General features: G+C 46.5%; 1 protein-coding gene across 1 annotated transcript; it reads right to left on the reverse strand.

Annotated features, from left to right (window-relative positions):
• Window positions 1-19,672: 19,672 nt before the first annotated feature.
• LOC123187770 (uncharacterized) lies at window positions 19,673-21,151 on the reverse strand. Its single transcript, XM_044599697.1, has 2 exons — window positions 21,007-21,151; window positions 19,673-20,909 (listed from the first exon to the last, which is right to left on the reverse strand). The coding sequence occupies exon 2, from the start codon at window positions 20,826-20,828 to the stop codon at window positions 19,719-19,721; it is 1,110 nt and encodes a 369-aa protein (XP_044455632.1). The 5' UTR covers window positions 20,829-20,909; window positions 21,007-21,151; the 3' UTR covers window positions 19,673-19,718.
• Between the last annotated feature and the right edge of the window lie 412 nt (window positions 21,152-21,563).

Consider the following 21,563-nt stretch of genomic DNA (forward strand, 5'->3'; position numbering starts at 1 on the left):
AGAAGAAAACTTGGGAAGAGGAAAAAACGATTCTGACCCAACGTGCTGAGACGGCCGAAACAGCTCTGAAAGAGATTTCAATAGAGCTGAACGGGTTAAAGGGACGGGTGTCTCAAATGGTAACTGCTATCTTTGATAAGCTGTCTGACTTTAACTTTTGTGTGCTTTTTGCCGATCCGTAGTATAATCCGCCAACTGACTTTGCGTGTAAAATTTATGCAGGTCCTCGAAGCAAAAATCTGAGCCAAGACCCGTTGATTAAACTGAAGGCAGTATATACTTTGGTTGAACAACTGTATATAGGCGCACAGCAGGCTCTGGCCGCCATCTCTCCTGCTAATCAAGGACCCAACCGGCTCAGCGACGTCCTGAAGAAACTGTCCATCCTTCCTGCCAGGTTTCAAGAAGTAAAACGCTCCTGCGCGCGAGCCAGAGCTTTGACTGCCCTGAGCCGCTCCAAGGCTTGGGTGCCAGACCTAGACCCGGCGGACGTGGCCAGAGGCTATCCCACTGTGAAGGAAGACGGGTCTCCTTTTGATCAGGATGACTTCATGGCTTGCGTGCGCGGAGTCCGGCCTCAGGCAACTACCCTTGGAGATGATACCAATGTTGATAAATACCAGCCGGGTTTTGATAGTGAGAATAAGAAGATGGCCACTCCCTCATACAAGGTAACAGATTTGATCCCACCAGTGAGAGAAGACACATTTGCCCCGGAAGTTGACCCGGTCGACCTGATCGATGATGAAGCCGAATTTGTCGCCGTGAATGGTTTTGATTGGTCAAAACCCAACTTCCAGCCAATAGAAGGTGGTGAACCGGCGAGGGAGGAACAATGATCATCTTCACGGGCTTATAAAGCCTTGTAATAACTTAGTTGTGAAAATACTGTATGCTTTGCTTATGCCATCGCACATAAAACACTTTTATGTGAGTCTGTGTTTCCTGATGCCAATGTATGCATCATATTTAATGTTTGTTTCTGCAATGTTTGAACTCTGTTCCTGTAAATACAAAGAAAAGACTGGCTTGGCGGCTTAGAACCAAACGGGTTAAAACACCCAATTTATAGCCAATACGTTCACCACAGTAAGAACCAGAGACAGATATAAATAAAGGAAGGGCTGAAACTAACTCTTTAGTTAATGCAGCAGGTAAGTGCGTATAAGTAATAACCATACCTTGTCCCTTTTGATCATTAGACTGCCGGTTTAAATAACCCGGGTGATGAATTTGATAATTCAATCTTTATGAAAAGCCAATGCTTTTTTGAATACTCAATGATTACTATACCTTGGTAGGTTGCACCTTTTGATCCGTAAGCCGCCGGTGTGAATGACCCGGGCGGCTATGTTGTCAAATAGTCGAGCCGGTGAAGAAGACCAGGCTAATTGTTTGTAATATTGAAACAAAAAACTAAAAGGCAAGCAATAGATAATAAGCATAATTTAACCCTGTATTCAAAAGGTTGGGGGTTTCTGATTCGAATACGATCAGTAAATTGGACCAAAGGGGTTAAGCTAAGGTTCAAATACTACCATATAGCCCCCAGTGGCTTTGGCGTTGCGCCGATCAAGAGGGTACCGACAACTATTTTCTCTTTGGTTCGAATACGACCTATGTTTGAGGAAGCCCCCAAATGACCTTGAGAGGTTTTTAACGACCCTGATTTGAATACGATCCAAGTCGGACCCAAAAGGGGTTAAGCTATGATTCGGATACGATCAAGAAGCCCCCAAGTGAGTTTGGCCTTGAGCCGATCAAGAGGGTTACGACAACTATGTTCTCTTTGGTTCGAATACGACCTATGTTTGAATAGGAAGCCCCCAAGTGACCATGAGATTGCAGCTAGATTCGGATACGATCATAAGCTGGACCAAAAAGGTTAAACTTGATTCAAATATGATCATCTCCTTAATAGTCATTTGAAAAATAAGAAATAACAAAGATGCATAACCTTTGAAAAGAAAAGAGACCGATGGTCTTACTTTATTGCTTAACATGGTATATACAATGTTAAAGTATGTACATGATGAGAGCCGATGGCTCAGGTGTAGTATGGCCGAAGTTGAGCAATATTCCACGGTCGGCGGGTCTCTTCCTCCGACTTACGCGAGTCTTGGTGCTCTCGAATGTCAATGAGGTAATATGACCCGTTGTTTAAGTTCTTACTGACCACAAAGGGTCCTTCCCAAGGTGGGGATAACTTGTGTGCATCTGATAGATCCTGGATGAGGCGGAGCACCAAGTCACCTTCCTGAAAAGTCCTGGACTTAACCCGGCGGCTGTGATAACGGCGCAGGTCCTGTTGATAAATTGCTGATCGGGCTGCTACTAAGTCTCTTTTTTCATCTAACAAGTCAGGTGCATCATGTCTGGCTTGTTCATTATTGGCTTCAACATAAGCCGCCACACGGGGCGAGTCATGACGGATGTCACAAGGCAACACTACTTCTGCTTCATAAACCATGAAGAAAGGTGTGTAACCTGTAGACCTGTTGGGTGTGGTGTTGATACTCCACAACACCGAGGGTAATTCCTCTACCCAACAACCCGGCGTTCGCTGTAAAGGAACCATAAGCCGGGGTTTGAGCCCTTTCAAAATTTCCTGATTGGCTCTCTCAGCTTGACCATTGGATTGAGGATGAGCTACAAAAGAAACATCAAGCCGGATATGCTCTCGTTGACAAAACTCCTCCATAGCCCCTTGGGACATATTAGTGACATTGTCAGTGATAATACTGTGTGGAAAACCAAAACCGAAGATCACCTTTTTCATGAACTGAACCGCCGTGGCCGCGTCACACTTACTCACAGGCTCCGCCTCAACCCACTTGGTGAATTTATCAACTGCCACCAAGAGATGTGTCTTTTTATCCTTAGACCTTTTAAAAGGTCCCACCATGTCAAGCCCCCAAACCGCAAACGGCCAAGTGATTGGAATCATCCGGAGCTCTTGAGCTGGCACATGCGCTCGTCGTGCAAACTTTTGACATCCATCACATCTACTGACCAGATCTTCTGCATCAGCGTGAGCTGTCAACCAGTAAAAACCGTGACGAAACGCCTTGGCCACCAAAGATTTTAACCCGGTGTGATGACCACAATCGCCTTCATGGATCGCACGAAGGATTTCTTAACCTTCTTCGGGGGAAACACACCGCTGAAACACTCCGAAAACACTATGATGATATAACTCTCCATCCGAAATCGTCATTGACTAAGATCGCCGGGTTATCTATCGAGCTAGGGTCTCATCCGCTGGCAACTCTCCCCGGGTCATGTAAGCCAAGAACGGTGTTAGGTGTTAGGTGGCACCAGCTTACGCTGAGACCCCAACCGGCTTAAGGCATCAGCCGCTTCGTTCTTTCGACGGTCAATGTGCTCCACCTGATAACCTTTAAAATGCCCTGCAACGGCATCAACCTCTCGGTGATAAGCCGCCATGAGAGGGTTCTTGGAATTCCACTTGCCAGATACCTGTTGAGCCACTAAATCTGAGTCGCCAAGACATCTGACCCGGCTCAAACTCATCTCTTTCGCCACTCGAAGACCATGGAGCAAGGCTTCATACTATGATGCGTTGTTAGTGCAAGGAAACATTAACCGTAGCACATAACAAAATTTGTCACCTCGTGGAGAAGTTAACACAACTCCAGCCCCCAAGCCTTCCAACTGTCTGGACCCATCAAAATGAATAGTCCAATACATGTTGTCTGGTTTCTCTTCTGGCATCTGCATCTCTGTCCCGTCATTGATGAAGTCAACCAGTGCTTGAGATTTGATCGCAGTACGTGGCACATACTTCAACCCATGAGACCCAAGCTCAATTTCCCACTTGGCGACTCGCCCAGTGGCTTCTCTATTTTGAATGATGTCTCCCAAAGGAGCAGAGCTGACCACAGTGATCGGGTGACCCTGGAAATAATATTTAAGCTTCCGGCTTGCCATGAATACCCCATATACGAGTTTCTGCCAATGCGGATATCGTTGCTTGGATTCAATCAACACCTCACTGACGTAGTAAACCGGCCGTTGAACCGGATGTTCCTTGCCAGCCTCCTTGCGCTCCACCACAATAGCCACACTAATAGCCTGTGAGTTGGCGGCCACATATAATAACAACGGCTCTTTTTCAACTGGAGCAGCAAGAACCGGCGGCTCAACAAGCTGTGTCTTCAGATCCTCAAAAGAAGTATTTGCAGCACCATTCCAAATAAAAGCATATGTTTTCTTCATCATCTGATACAAAGGCATTTCCTTCTCCCCTAACCGGCTTATGAACCGGCTCAAGGCAGCAACACGACCCGCCAGCTGCTGAACGTCATTGATGCATGTTGGTTTGGATAAGGATGTAATTGCTTTGATTTTCTCCGGGTTAGCTTCAATACCTCGGTTGGACACCAAAAACCCCAAAAGCTTGCCAGCTGGGACTCCGAAAACACACTTGGCCGGGTTAAGCATCATTTTGTAGATCCGAAGATTATCGAAAATCTCTTTCAGATCTGTGACCAAGGTTTCCTCCTTCCTGGATTTTACCACTATATCATCCACGTAAGCATGAACATTGCACCCAATTTGATCGTGAAGACAATTCTGCACACATCGTTGGGAAGTCACCTGGGCACTCTTAAGCCCAAAAGGCATAGACACATAGCAGAAAGCTCCAAAAGGAGTAATAAAAGTTGTCTTCTCCTGATCCTTGACCGCCATCTTAATCTGATGATAACCGGAATAAGCATCCAAGAAACTCAAATGCGCACAACCAGCCGTAGCATCAATGATCTGATCAATACAGGGGAGAGCAAAAGGATCAATCGGACAAGCCTTGTTTAGATCGGTGTAATCTACACACATACGCCAGGTGCCATTCTTTTTGAGCACGAGCGCGGGGTTAGCTAACCACTCTGGGTGAAAGACCTCTACAATGAACCCGGCCGCCAAGAGCCGGGCCACCTCTTCTCCAATGGCCTTGCGCCTTTCTTCATTGAACCGTTGGAGAAACTGTTTAACAGGTTTGAACTTTGGATCAATATTAAGAGTATCCTCAACGAGTTCCCTCGGGACACCCAGCATGTCTGAAGGTTTCCATGCAAAGATGTCCCGGTTCTCACGGATGAACTCGATGAGCACGCTTTCCTATTTCGGATCCAAGTTTGCACTGATAATGAACTGCTTGGATGAGTTGCCAGGCACAAAGTCAACCATCTTGGTGTCCTCAGCTGATTTGAATTTCAACACCGGCTCATGCTCTGTTGTTGGTTTCTTTAATGACGTCATGTCTGCCGGGTCAACATGATCCTTATAAAACTTTAACTCCTCTGTTGCACAAACAGATTCAGCATAGGCGGCATCACCTTCTTCACACTCCAAGGCTATCTTCTGGCTCCCATGTACTGTAATGGTGCCCTTATGACCCGGCATCTTGAGCTATAAATACACATAACACGGCCGAGCCATGAACTTGGCATAAGCCGGCCGCCCGAACAGAGCATGATACAGGCTTTTGATTTTAACCACCTCAAAGGTTAATTTTTCTGCTCTGGAGTCGTACTCATCCCCAAAGGCTACTTCCAATTCAATCTTACCAACTGGGTATGCTGATTTACCAGGTACCACACCATAAAAAACAGTGTTGGATTGTTTAAGATTTTTATTAGTCAATCCCATCCGGCGGAATGTCTCATAGTAGAGGATGTTGATGCTGCTGCCTCCATCCATGAGCACCTTAGTGAACTTGTATCCACCAACCTGAGGTGCCACTACCAAGGCCAAGTGACCCGGATTATCAACCCGGGGCGGGTGATCCTCTCTGCTCCACATAATAGGCTGCTCTGACCAACATAGATAACGTGGAATCCCGGCTCAACGGCATTGACGGCCCTCTTGTGAAGCTTCTGGTCCCTCTTACATAAACTAGTGGTAAATACATGGTATTGCCCACTACTCAACTGCTTCGGGTTGCTCTAATAACCGGATTGCTGATGCTGATTACCTTGGCCGGGTTGTTGATTATATCCTCCTTGGTGACCAGGATAACCCTGACTGTGGAAACCTCCTCCACCCGAACCGGCGCCCGGGCCATGAAAACCGCCTCCTGGGTTGTGACCTCCATCAAATGCGTTTGATTTTTTAAACGCCTTCATGATCTTAAAATCTTTCCACATGTGGGTGGCTGGCTTCTCCCGGGTGTCGTGCTTTGGACAAGGTTCATTTAATAACTGCTCAAGGGTGGGACCTGGCCCGACCGACCGAGGGGGCTGTCTGCCCTTGCGCCGTTGATTACCGCCCTGTGCATTGGTGTTAGCAACAAACTCATCGGCCTTACGTTTATTACCTACCTGATTTGCCGGGTTATGCTGGTGACCCTTGCCGTTGCCATTCTTCTTTCCCTTCGTTGCCTTTTCTTCATCAGACACCGGGTCCTTGGTAGTATCAAAATCAGCATACTTGATGAGAGACGCCATCAACGTTCCCATGTCGTTACAGACACGCTTGAGCCGCCCCAGCTTCTGCTTCAGAGGTTCAAAACGGCAAATTTTCTCCAACATTAAAACTGTTGAGCCGGCATCCATCTTATCAGATGAATGTATTATCTCCTTGACCCGGCACACCCAATGGGTTGTGGATTCACCATCCTCTTGCTTGCAATTGGTCAGGTCCACAATCGACATAGGTTGCTTACACGTGTCCTTAAAGTTCTGGATGAACCGGGTTTTCAACTCCACCCATGAGCCGATAGAATTGGGTGGCAATCCCTTCAACCAAGTACGAGTTGTTCCATCTAACATCATGGTGAAATACTTGGCCATTACAGCATCGCTGACCTCCAATAACTCCAGGGCCATCTCGTAACTCTCAATCCAAGCCCCCGGTTGTAGGTCAGCTGTGTAATTAGGCACTTTACGAGGCCCCTTGAAGTCCTTTGGCAAACGCTCATTGCGTATGGCCGGCACCAAGCAAGGCACGCCTCCGGTTCTTGTGGCCACTCCCGCCTCAACCGAGGTTGCTGGATAAGCCAGAAAGGTTTGATGAGCCGCCTGATCTACTGCCATTTGAGCTGCTCGTTCCGCCTCTTGACGAATCCTCTTCTGATCCGCCAAGTTAAGGGCTCCAGCCCGCACCGGCTCATGCCTGTATGGCCAGTTGTGGCGTTGAGCATTGCTTGACATATCTGCGGACTCCATATGCCTACTGTAACTCGGGCTCCGGCTTGGGCGAGGAGTTGAATGGATCCTATCTCGACTGTAGGAGTATGCATCCTGCTACGCCAGAGCCGTTTGAAGAAGTTCTCTTACCCTCCGTGTTTCAATTGCCGCTAGTGAGTCGCCTTCCATCGGGAGAGCCGCCAAACAAGCCGACGCTGCGATGAGGTTTTCCGGGTTGGAGAAGTCACCCGGCGGCGTTGGCACGTAATGAGGTGGAGCGGTAATTATACGAGGTGGTTCCATGGCACGCGGCTGAACCGGTGCGCCGGGTGTCGTGATCTGGTTTGCCTCCGGCGGGTTGCTTCCCCTAGCCCCGGGTGTATGGAATAGGTTCCCAAGCATTAGAGGTAGACGTGACTGAGTTTTCTGATTCCTCCTCCTCATGACCTCGTTTGACGCGTTAAGATCCACCGAGGGCCGAAAAGTCTCCGCTTGAAGCTGTTGAGCACGAACATCCAAAGCTGCCCGCTCTGTTGCCATCCTGGCTTCCTCTGCGGCTAGATTTTCCTTAGCTTGCACCATCTCTTCATGTACGCGTGCCACCTCTGCGTCATGTTGGGCTTTATCTGCCGGCTCTACCATGGCTATCAACAGAGTCGTCAGTTTATCCATGAGGTCCATTAGAATCTGAGCCGGGGGCGCGCAGGGTCTCCTGACCCGGCAGCAGCCGACCCGGTACCTGTTGGTGCCGCTGCTGTGGAGTTCTGCCCGGGCTGCGTCCCTGTCATGAAGACTCCGGCCCAATTCGGCGGCTCAAGAGGGTCCGGAATACTGCTGCCATCGGAACAGCCCCCGAGCATGTCGTCTTGCAGGTGGTACAAAGAGTCCGTCTCGCCCGTTGATGATGCAGTGTCAGAACAGATGGCCGTCTCACCGCCCTCCACCGATCCTCCAGAGTATTCACCGCCGTGGATGCAACCTACGAAGGCATGCTTCACGACAGATTAAACACGGGTGGTCTTCATGCGCTGAGCCGTTTCGATGAGGTTGGTGTGGACGTCCGGCTTAGGGCCCGACTCGCCGATCCGGCTGATGAAGACGTGAATTCCATCGAAGGGGACCCGGTACCCGTACTCAATTGAGCCGGCCTCGGGGCCCCAGCCTTCGTCGTCGATGTAGAGCTTGCCGCGATGACTCTTGGTCATCCGGCCCACAACGTATCCCTTGAGCCCTTCGAAGTTGCCCTTCAAGAACTTAAATCCACCGTGCACTGGCCCCATGGTGGGCGCCAACTGTCGTGGAATTGTCACGACAGATGTCCTAGAGCAAGGACTTAGTTGTAGGGCCATCGCACTAGGAAGCTTAAAGGGGTTAATCGGGACAAAGGACACATGAGAGCTTTTATACTAGTTCGGTCCCTTACAATGAAGGTAAAAGCCTACGTCTAGTTGGGATTGGTATTGCTGGGGTTTCGATCTCCAAGAGGCTCAACTCGCCGGCTTGGTTATCGATTTGTTGTTTCTTGCCCTAAGCCGCCACCGAGTCGTCCCCTTATACACATGGGTTGACGCCTAGTGGCCTACAGAGTCCCGGCCGGCTCATAATCGTGTCCGGCTCGGTGACTTCCTTTACATGCCTTTCTTTACAAATCTTTCCTTACCTATGGCGATTCATAATATCAGGCCTTAAACCGCCTTCAGGCCTTTGGGCCTTCTATAAGACTTAATAAACTACAATCTTGAATGTTTACTGGCCTTCTTGCGTGACCCGCCATTGGGGCTGACCCGGCCCCTCCTGGGCGGGTCTCAACTGATAGTAATATCCCCAACATTTATCTTATTATCTTTATCAGATCTCACTTTCGTAAGTGACCGTGAAGGGATTGACAACCCCTTTAACGCATTGGTTGTGAGGTTCTTGATTGTTTGTGCAGGTACTAGGTGACTTGCGTGTAGTCTCCTATTGTATTGATACCTTGGTTCTCAAAAACTAAGGGAAATACTTACGCTACTTTGCGGCATCACCTTTCCTCTTCAAGGGAAAACCAGCGCATGCTCAAGAGGTAGCAGTGATCCTCCTCCACCCAAGTGTGATCCCGTGTTTGAGCTTAAACAATAACCTGATACTTTGAAATATGCTTATCTTGATGAAAAGAAGATATATCCTGTTATCTTGATGAAAATAAAATATGTTGCACTATCATTGTGAACTTTGCATCTTTTGGCATCAATATTATGAATATGTGTATCACCACAATCGAGATTCAACAGAAATAGACCTTTCTTCAAGGGTGCATGACCATAAAAGATATTACTCATATAAATAGAACAACCATTATTCTATGATTTAAATGAATAACCGTCTCGCACTAAATAAGATCCAGATATAATGTTCATGCTCAACGTTGGCACCAAATAACAATTATTCAGATATAAATATAATCCCGAAGGTAGATGTAGAGGTAGCGTGCCGACGGCGATCACATCGACCTTGGAACCATTTCCGACATGCATCGTCACCTCATCCTTAGCCAATCTTCGTTTAATCCGAATCTTCATTTAATCTGTAGCTCTTGTTTTGAGTTACAAATATGAGCAACCGAACCAGTATCAAATACCTAGGTTCTACTACGAGTATTAGTAAGGTACACATCAATAACATGTATATCAAATACACCTTTGTTCACTTTGCCATCCTTCTTATCAGCCAAATACTTGGGGCAGTTCCGCTTCAAGTGACCAGTCCCTTTGCAGTAGAAGCTCTCAGTTTCAGTCTTGGGTCCAGCTTTGGGCTTCTTCCTGGGAGTGGCAACTTGCTTGCCATTCTTCTTGAAGTTCCCCTTCTTTCCCTTGCCATTTTTCTTGAAACTAGTGGTCTTGTTAACCATCAACACTTGATGCTCCTTCTTCATATCTACCTCCGCAGCTTTGAGCATTGCGAGAGCTCGGGAATTGTCTTCTCCATCCCTTGCATGTTATAGTTCATCATGAAGCCTTTGTAGCTTGGTGGTAGTGATTGAAGAACTCTTTCAATAACACTATCATCTGGAAGATTAACTCCCAACTGAGTCAAGTGATTATGATACCCAGACATTTTGAGTATGTGTTCACTGGCAGAACTGTTCTCCTCCATCTTGCAGCTATAGAACTTGTTGGAGACTTCATATGTCTCAACTCGGGCATTTGCTTGAAATATTAACTTCAACTCCTGGAACATCTCATATACTCCATGACGTTCAAAACATCTTTGAAGTTTCGATTCTAAGCCGTAAAGCATGGCACACTATACTATTGAGTAGTCATCAGATTGAGCTTGCCAGACGTTCAAAACATTTGCATCTGCCCCTACAGCAGGCCTTTCACCTAGCAGTGCATTAAGGACATAATTCTTCTGTGCAGCAATGAGGATAATCCTCAAGTTACGGACCCAGTCCATGTAGTTGCTACATTATATTTCTACTTAGCTTTCTCTAGGAACGCATTAAAATTTAGGGGAACGGTAGCACGGCCCATTGATCTACAACATAGATATGCAAATACTATTAGGACTAAGTTCATGATAATTTAAATTCAATTAATCAAATTACTTAAGAACTCCCACTTAGATAGACATCCCTCAAGTCATCTAAATGATAGTGATCCAAATCAACTAACCCATGTCCGATCATCACGTGAGATGGGGTAGTCATCAATGGTGAACATCTCTATGTTGATCATATCTACTATACGATTCACGTTAGAACTTTCGGTCTCCAGTGTTCCGAGGCCATGTCTGTACATGCTAGGCTCGTCAAGTTTAACCCGAGTATTCCACATGTGTAAAACTGTCTTGCACCCATTGTATGTGAACGTAGAGTCTAGCACACCAGATCATCACGTGGTGTCTCAACGCAACGAACTGTCGCAACGGTGCATACTCAGGGAGAACACTTATACCTTGAAATTTAGATAAGGGATCATCTTATAATGCTACTACTAAGCAAAATAAGGTGCATAACGATAAACATCACATGCAATCAAAATATGTGACATGATATGGCCATCATCATCTTGTGCTTTTGATCTCCATCGCCAGAGCATCATCATGATCTCCATAGTCACCGACTTGACACCTTGATCTCCATCGTTGCGTCGTGGTCGTCTCGCCAACTATTGCTTCTACAACTATCGCTAATGCATAGTGATAAAGTAAAGCAATTACATGGCATATGCATTTCATACAATAAAGAGACAACCATAAGGCTCCTACTGGTTGTCGATAACTTTTACAAAACATGATCATCTCATACAACAACGTATATCACATCACATCATGTCTTGACCATATCACATCACAACATACCCTGCAAAAACAAGTCAGACGTTCTCTACTTTGTTGTTGCAAGTTTTACGTGGTTGCTATGGGCTTCTAGCAATAACCGTTCTTACCTACGCACAAAACCGCAACGGTGTTTTGTCAAGTTTGTTGTTTTAACCTTCTTCAAGGACCGACCGTAGTCAAATTCGATTCAACTAAAGTAGGAGAAACAGACACCTGCTAGCCACCTTTATGCAAAACTAGTTGCATGTCTGTCGGTGGAACCGGTCTCATGTACGTGGAAATGTAAGGTTGGTCCGGGCCGCTTCATCCCACAATACTGCGGAATCAAAGTAAGACGTTGGTGGTAAGAAGTATGACTATCACCGCCCACAACTCTTTCTGCTCTACTTGTGCATATTATCTACACATAGACCTGGCTCATGATGCCACTGTTGGGAATCGTTGCATGGAAAACAAAAAAATTCTACACACACGCAATGATCTATCCATGGAGATGCATATCAACTAGGGGGAGAGCATGTCTACATACCCTCGTAGACCGTAAGTGGAAGCGTTTCACAACGCGGTTGATGTAGTCGAACTTTCTTCGCGCTCCACCTATCGAGTACCGAACGTACGGCACCTCCGAGTTCTACACACGTTCAGCTCGATGACATCTCTCGCCTTCTTGATCCAGCAAGATGTCGAGGTAGTAGATGAGTTCCGTCAGCACGACGACATGGCGACGGTGATGGTGAAGTAATCTCCACAGGGCTTCGTCTAAGCACTACGAAAATATGACCAAGGTAGTAAACGGTGGAGGGGGGCACCGCACATGGCTAGGCAATTGTCTGGGCTGTGCTAGGGGCGCCCCCCTCACATATATATAAGTGGGAGGGAGAGAGGAGGCAGCCAGTGTGCGCCCCAAGTAGGATCTGAATCCTACTTGGGGTTTCCCCAAGTGGCGCCCCCCTTCCATAAAACACTGGAGAGAAAAGGGAACGGGGAAGAGAGAAGGAAGAGGGCGAAACCCCTCTTTTCCTTCTCCCAATCGGCCTCCTATCATAGTGGGGGGCGCCACCCTTTGTGGGCTGGTGTGCTCCCCACTCATGGCCCATATGGCCCATATATTCCCCCGGGGTTGTCCGGTAATCCCTTCGGTACTCCGATAAATACCCGATACCTTCCGGAATGCTTCCGGTGTCCAAATACCATCATCATATATATCAATCTTTACGTCTCGACCATTTCGAGACTCCTTGTCATGTTCGTCACCAAATCACATAACTCATATAATATAATATTGTCGTCGAACGTTAAGCGTGCGGACCCTACGGGTTTGAGAACTATGTAGACATTACCGACACACCTCTCCGGTCAATAACCAATAGCGGAACCTGGATGTCCATATTGGCTCCTACATATTCTACCAAGATCTTTATCGGTCGAACCGTTATGACAACACCCTTTGTCCATCGGTATGTTACTTGCCCGAGATTCGATCGTCGGTATCTTCATACCTAGTTCAATCTCGTTACCGGCAAGTCTCTTTACTCCTTCCGTAATACATCATCCTGCAACTAACTCTTTAGTCACTTTCTTGCAAGGCTTCATATGATGTGTATTACCAAGAGGGCCCAGAGATACCTCTCCGATACTCGGAGTGACAAATCCTAATCTCGATCTATGCCAACTCAACAAACACCTTTGGAGATACATGTAGAGAATCTTTATAATCACCCAGTTACGTTGTGACATTTGATAGCACACAAGGCATTCCTCCGGTATTCGGGAGTTGCATAATCTCATAGTCAAAGGAATATGTATTTGACATGAAGAAAGCATTAGCAATAAAACTAAAGGATCAATTTGCTAAGCTAACGGATGGGTCTTATCCATCATATCATTCTCCTAATGATGTGATCCCGTTATCAAATGACAACTCATGTCCATGGTTAGGAAACCTTAACCATCTTTGATCAACGAGATTGTCAAGTAGAGGCTCACTAGGGACATAGTGTTTGTCTATGTATTCACACATGCATTTAGGTTTCCGATCAATACAATTCTAGCATGAATAATAAACATTTATCATAAATAAGGAAATATAAAACAACAACTTTACTGTTGCCTCTAGGGCATATTTTCTTCATTATATATATGTGGGAGGGGAGCGCATAGCAGAAGCACAACAATCCCTTAGCCATGTGCGGCGCCCCCCTCCACCGTTTACAACCCCGGTCATATTTTCATAGTGCTTAGGCGAAGCCCCACGGAGATCACTTCACCATCACCGTCACCATGCCGTCGTGCTGCCGGAACTCATCCAGTACCTCGTCGTCTTGCTGGATCAAGAAGGCGGAGGACGGCACCGAGCTGAACGTGTGCTAAACGCGGAGGTGTCGTTCATTCGGTACTCGATCGGTTGGATCGCGAAGAAAGGTCGACTACATCAACCGCGTTGTCAAATGCTTCCACTTACGATCTACGAGGTTACGTAGACAAACTCTCCCCTGACATTGCTATGCATCTCCATGGATAGATCTTGCGTGTGCATAGAATTTTTTTTGTTTTCCATGCAACGTTCCCCAACACAACTGTCTCTGGATCCCCCTCTGGATTAAAAGCTGCATTGTTTGTCCACTTTTCATATTGTGTACCCGCTCTACCGGCTCCTCGCCCTCTACCAAAGTTACCGCTAGGATCTGCATCAAAATCACCTCGGCCACCCCCGGTCATTGCCGCCACCTGAACCGCGTCCTCTTCCACCACGTCCTCTCTTTTGGGCCATAATAAAAGGTCCCCATTCCATCTTCTCGACATCGTGTTCCCCGGTGCCGCACTCTTCATGCCGGTGACCCAACAAGCCACACATGTAGCAAAATACCGACAACTTTTCAAACTTTACTTGATAAAATTTAGTCTCTCCTGCCTTTGTGATACCGATAAATCTGGTCAATTTCTTATTGACATCTAGCTTAACTCTAGCTCTGATGAGCTCACCAACAAATCCATTTGGAAGAACGATCTGAAGAAATGTCATTCTGTCACCTGCCCGGCTCTTGCTGCCATGTTTTTGACAAATTGCTCCCTTTTTAGAACCATGTGAGGGAGCTTATGGATCTGACACCATGTCTCGACCTTGTCAAGTTTCACCGTTTTAGGGTTCTTGAACCCATCATATTCTGCTATTATCAGCGCCATTCCTTTAAAGTCACAAGGACCTTGATGGATTGCTTTGTTCCAGTCGGCCAAACAATTGAACTGAACAGAGAACAAATTTGGGTCAATTCTGCACCACACAACCTCTCTGGCGGGATTCCATGTCGCCTTCATATCTGCTATCAAGGCCCCTTGGCCAAAAGATTTCTCTGTCAAAACCCTAGTCAACACCAACCACTTGGGCTTTTCTTCCGGTTCCTCAACTTCTTCTTCCCAAACCAGGTTATCAAGCTCATCCTCTTCAAGGTGTAGCCTCTCCAGGAGTCTGCTAGGATCTTCCGAGCTCTTGCCCCTCGATCTGCTTGCATCGTCCTGTGTCTCCATGACTTACAATCGGTCTCTTACATCACCTCTAGGGTTTGTCTGCGTTGAAACAGAAGAGAACTTGATCCGCCCCGTGGAAGGCCGGTCAAGGAACAAGGCGCTCCAGGCGGCGCTCTTCAACCGCGGTGGGAAACTCTCGGCGGCGGCGGCCCGGCGGAGGATAGGAGAACCCTAGGTGACATGCTGTGGCTGCATGCAACTGTATGCTTTTGATACCCCGCAATTTATCTTGACTAAGATATTTGGTCATTAGCCACGTTGCTGCACCAGTTGGTTAATGGGATTTTTTCTACTAAAAAAAGACATTAGGTCATTGTTGTCATTCCGCTCCCAAATACTCCGTATGTAAGTACCTTTTTTCTTCTTCCAGAAATACGTGCAGTTCCTTTTGTTGTGTTTATATCTGACGTTAATTCATGGATCAGAAATGATGTCCAAGAAAGCTGAGAAAGAAATATAACGATTCCTATAAATCATCAAAAATCTTTTGAGTGGGAGTGAATGGTACTGTCACCAAGCATTTCGTGCTCTCAATCAAGCTGCAGGTATGATACTTTATTTGTTGAAGATCATTTGTTGTAATTAAGATGTTTAAAATGGCTAATTACTATAACTAGTTTTCTAGGTCGATGTATTCGGCATAAATTTGACTACGGAGGCATAATTTTGATCGGTATGTTACTCACGTCTCACTCCCAAATGTTTCATGGCTTGAAAGAAAGTTGGTTCTTATAGTTTTCTATTTGATTGATTTGTATTCCAATGGATGCAATAAGCTGGTATCTTATCCACATTTGTTCTTGATTCAAAATTAGTTATGATCACTGTTGTTATTACAGATGAGCGATATCGAAGAGAGAAACCTTCTACACATTTCAAAATGGCTGAAAACTCAATTAAGCATTATGGTAGCTTCCAGGAGACAACAGATAAGATGGAGAAGTTTTTTCAGATATTATTATGCATTTGATTTTCTAAATGTGGCGAAAGAGCCAGGATGTCTCTGACAAAGTATATAAAATAGAAACGCCTAAACTATGACTCTAGCAACTATGTGGCGTATTGACAGGTGGGCCCTTGCATGCAGAGATTCTTTTGCAAAATATGATGCCACGCTCTCCACACAGTTATCGTCAGTCATGCCAGTTCAACAAAATACATAAACAGAACCATGTTTTGTATTGTATGTGAATCCAGTTGAGGGACCGTATTTGGGGTACATTAAAATTAGGTACCAAAAGAGCATGAGTGATTTTTTCTCGTCAGGTAATGAGGCTCCGCGCTTGATTGAAACTTGGGTTGAAACTTTTGGAGCGACTTGCTTCTGGGCTGAGACCACGCGGTGCCGGAGGCTCCCGTCGATGCTCTTCTCGCCGTCACGCACGGTCTCAAACCGAGGCCACGGTTCCCCTCCTCCTCCTTTGCCAGCTAAGGCTCCCGCTTCCCCTTCCGCCGCACATCGCCGCGGCTCTCACGCAGACGCCTCGCCCGTCTCACACGCGTCGCTGCTCCTCCGGCTGCACGCCGCTGTGCTCGTCGGCGGCCACCGCCACGGCGCGGTCCTCTCCGCTCAGCTGGTGCACGTGTATACTAGGCTCGGGCAGATCGAGCACACGCAGGCGTGCTCGATGGAATGCCCAGGAGGAACTCCTTCGCGTGGAACGCCGTGATCGAGGGCCTCGTCTACCCAGGCCGGTTCTCCGAGGCGCTGGAGACGTGCGGGGCGATGGTCAAAGATGATTCGGCTGCGGCGGATGGTTTCACGTACCCACCCGGCATCAAGGCGTGTGCCGCGCTCAGACTCCGAGCGGTTGAGCAGGGCCGGATGATAAGAGAGCATGTGGACTGTGGAGTGCAGGCAGGCGTTGCCCGTGCCGTGGCTATGCGACGCCCAATGTGTTTGTGCAGTGCACGCTCGTGGACATGTTTGCCAAGTGTGGGTGCTTGGGCGAGGCGAGGAGTGTGTTCGAGAGCATGCAGGAAAGGGATGTGGCAGCGTGGACCGCTATGATCGGAGGAGCCGTGCATGCAGGAGATTGGCTCGATGCGATGAGTTTGTTCGAGGGGATGAGATGGGAAGGATTCTTGGCTGATTCGGTGATCATCGCCACTGTCATCCTAGCATTTGGCAGGGTGAAAGAGTTAATTACGAGCTGGAACGGCGTTGCATGGATGCGCAGTACGTAAGATGTGGAGTTGCTGATGATAACTGTGTTTCCAATGCTCTCGTTGATATGTACTGCAAGTGTGGCTGTCTGGAGATGGCTAATCATCTGTTCCATTCCGTCGATTTCAAGGATGTTGTCTCTTGGGGTATTCGAAGAACGGAATGTATCATGTGAGTGTCAGTTTGTTTACTGAAATGGTTGCTTCAAGGTTAAAACCAAATTCTAATACCATGACAAGTATATTTCCGAGTCTTTCTGGCCTAAAATTATTCAGGCATGCAAAAGAGGTCCATGGCTTCTCCTTAAGACATGGACTTGACATGAGCAAGTTTCTGGGGAGCGCATCTATTGACTTCTAGAGTAGACACGGATTCATAAGAGAGGCATGAACTGTATTTGAGCAGATAATGTTGAGCTTGGGGGAGAGTATGTCATGTCAGAGAAACATCTACTGTCTTCAGCAAGCTCTTAGAAGATTTTCTTCATAGGAAACAATTCCATATCTGTGGATACAGGCGAGTAAAAGGTGAATTGGATAATAGTTAGTGCATTGTACTTCTTCTGTAGTCATTAGTGCATTACTGCATTTTGCCTACAGTCTTATGCACCTTTTTGCTACTAGTTATTATGTAATTATAACTGAATAAACAGAGACTGTGCTAATTTATTTAATGTTAGAACTTCGCACATCATTTTCTTTGACTGCAATCAGGCTTTACATGACATGCTGAATGTCTTCATTATGCAGTCCTGTTTTGTTGCGGGGCATATTTTTCCTGGATTGCTGAGTACCCTTGAATCCTTTTTGCTCCATTAGCAACCTAATCTGTTCTAATGCAGATTTTCTTTGGTAATTACCAGGATTGTTTTCATGACTTCACCAAGTACTCTATTACTGTAATGTACAGCTGTTGGCATGATAAATCAGAAACAAAATGATACTTTTCAACTAGGTGATTTCCAGAATTCCAGCGCAGACAGACTTCTTACTTCTGTACTTGTGCCGCGGGCAATTGCAATTCCCAATCTACTAGTCTGAAGTTCTTTTATGTGACACCCAAAGTGTTTTTTTTTCTTATAGTATTCGGAAGAAACAGCAACACTCCAGTCCAAGTTTGACGTCCAGAACTCCAGATGTTGATGTTTGCAAAGAAAATATGGAGCTATGCATATTGGATTTTGAGGGAAAAGTCAGCAGCCCTTCCGGTAACTATCGGAAGTAACAAATGATCCTTTAAAACATCAGTTTTACCATGATTCTGAAGCTTGTTCACCACAGACGCGGCAAGTAGATCAGGTGACACATAGGCCAGGCATCTAAATGTAGTAGTCTCTCAGGGTTTAGCATACTACTCCAAAGCATGCTCATGCTTAAATCTCTTCACCGGTTGCTATCATACAGTAGCGACAATGTTTCCATCAAATAGTTCCAAAAGCAGAAAGAATAAAGTGGATTACGTAAAGCATTCAGATTTCTCTTCTGATTCAAGGTACGAATACATGCACAAGGATAATCAATCAGTGGAATTGTTGAGCCTAGGCAAAAGAGTGTGTCACTGCATGTCTACATCAGTTAGTGGATGCCCTATCTATCTGATTGTTGCTGCTGTCTGAAGTATGTGCAGAGGACAACAAGTTGGTCTACTATTACAGCTTTTGTTATATCCATTCTATCTATTTCCAGGAATCGGTGGGAGAAGAGGCTGCTAACTTACTGACTTTTATGCCCATGGCGGCGATGCACGCTGATGGTTCAGGTATGCCCGGTCTGACATACGTACTTCCCATCGTTACTTTTTCTTCTCAAAGCAAGAAACGTTGCTGTTTGATCATATTACTTGTTTCTGGACAGCTGTATCTTGTATGACGCCACTGTCGAAGAAGAGCTGCTGTGACTTTTCATCTCTTGAAAACCTTTCATGGATCAACTAGTGATGTCTCCCAGGACTAAGTAGACTAAAGCACTGTGTTTTTCCACTGTTGTTGTTTTTATTGCCCTTTGCTAATTAGTTCCTTATGGTGTATCGAAGAGAGAAATGAAAGCGAATGGGCATCGTTATCCTATCCAGGTCACATCTGCACACCAACTCCGAAAGTTCCAATGGCCGGTATGATTTTGGGCCGCCTGCCCTTCCTACAACGGTAAACATCTCCCACCACAGAATGGACTCAAAAAAAAATAATCTCCCACCACTAGATCAGATAGTAAAATGACGGTGCAACAAAAACAGATTAAATGCATTTCTATGCCAGGGTCAGGTGACAGGATAAATGACGGTACAACAAAAACAGATTAAATGCATATCTATGCCAGGGTTAGGTGACAGGCTGAATGACGGTGCAACAAAAACAGATTAAACGTTTGCAACTGAAGCCACTTACAGGAAAACGAGAGGTGTCATTTCATAATCTTATTTCTTGTTGCAAACAATAGGGAATACACTTACCAAATCAGACGTGCACACATTATTAAAACATAGTAATACAAGGCAATAGAGTTATAGTAATTCAGTGAAAATATAAACATAGGAAGTGACTCATGACACAATTGAGCATTCTACATCCAAAATGCCACCGGATCTTGAAGGAACGGCTTCGTGGCTTCTTTAGGCACTTTGTAGTACTGCAGCCGACGGGTATTGCCAGTTGTCAGTTCTTTATCCTTGTTGAAGCTGAGAGAGAATGTGGTGAGACGATAGAAGCGACGACGACCGGGTAGCTGCGCACCATGAGCAACGTCGTCCTCATCCATTCGGTCCTGATCAGGGCTGACACACTGTACGAGGCAGAATTCGCTCTTGCCTCCCATGTAGACAAGGGTAGCACCAACATGCATATCACGTGGGCGCTCACTTAACAGATTCTCCTTGCAGAGCTTCACTACAGGGGGAGGGCACAGACCATCATCAGTGTCATAGATGGGCACTTGGCAGCTGTAAATTTGGCCAAGGGTGTCCGGTTCTTTGGAGAGCCCGACAAAGCAGTTGAGGCCCGGGTCAAAGTGAGCGCAGCCAGCAAAGGGCAGCTTCCAATTGCCAAGGAGTTTCCATGAACGTTTCTGGGTGTCAAAGGTGTAGGTGGCCTCGGCTGCGCCAGTCTTGGTGCTGAAGAGGAAGGTCCGTTCCTCAGGATGCAAAGAGTAGGAGGTGACGTGATCAACATAGAATGGCGGTTTCTCAGAGAGCTGTTTCCATGACCAACCCATGCTGCAAGACTGATCCTGCAACCGGGGGGAGAGCACCTCCGAGCAGAGCATCTCGAAGGAGCAGAAGCTCAGACAGAATAACTCGTTGCCGACAGGAAGGTAGTAGATGGGAGGAATAGGACATAACTGCCCAGGGGCAAAGGTGACGCACTGCGAGCGAACGTCCAACATTGGGAAGTAGCTCTCAGAGTCAGCTTCGGGATCTCTGGAAAACACCGCCAAAATCTTGGCGCCAAAGGCTGACGTGAAGTACGACACGAGAGGTGCCATTATGCGGCAGAAAGGCTGGGAAAAATGCACCGGGGCTGGATGGCCTGAGCCAGCAGTATGCTTCAACAAGTTTACCATGCGGATGCTGTATCCATGGCACCAGTCATCAAAGACAAGGTAAAGTCGCTCACGGCCACGCTTTGGCATCCTTGTGCCCCTTTGCTCGTCGCCTTCTTGTAACCGGGCGGACATGGTCTGACTTTTTTCCTGGATTATTACTCGTACTCGTACATCTGATTCCTTAGATTCGGCGTTGCCGTTGGCCCTTGATCCCTGTAATCAGATGCAAATCAATCAAGCACAACCAACATCATACAGCAAATCAACCCGACAAATCCAAGTATCCAGATCTGAATCGAGGGCGACTCACCAACGGAGCGGTTTTAGCAATTGATTGTGTTGGGAGACAATGGTAGGAGGCGGGCGGCGGCGGTGGGAGACAGACCTAAAATCCTCAACTCCTCAGCCTAGATTCTCGTTTAAAATTCTGGAGTCAGGATACGTTCGGGAGTACATTCTAGCCCATTAGGCTAGAATGTGGCTCGACTAGCCCTGGACTTTCAAGCTGAGAACGGAGGCCTGGACTAGGCCCGGTCGGGATGAGTTGGTATTGTCTGTACCAATAGAAAATAAATAACTACTCCCTCCGTTCCTAAATATTTGTCTTTCTAGACATTTCAAATGACTACTACATACGAATGTATGTAGACATATTTTAGAGTGTAGATTCACTCATTTTGCTTCGTATGTAGTCACTTGTTGAAATGCTTAGAAAGACAAGTATTTAGGAACGGAGGAAGTATTACTCAAAAAATTATAAAAAAAATAACCAGAACATTATCAGAAACCCCTCTAGGAATCAAAATGAGATTACAATTCCCTCCTCGCCCAGAAGAGATGGTCAGTGCGGCGCTCTGGCCCCGGCGT

Source organism: Triticum aestivum, chromosome 2A, assembly GCF_018294505.1.
Source record: "Triticum aestivum cultivar Chinese Spring chromosome 2A, IWGSC CS RefSeq v2.1, whole genome shotgun sequence".
In the NCBI taxonomy this organism is placed as follows: Eukaryota; Viridiplantae; Streptophyta; class Magnoliopsida; order Poales; family Poaceae; genus Triticum; species Triticum aestivum.

What these genes read in the sequence shown, in the direction of transcription:
- LOC123187770 (XM_044599697.1), bottom strand. Translation starts at nt 20,828, where the DNA reads ATGTCCGCCCGGTTACAAGAAGGCGACGAGCAAAGGGGCACAAGGATG.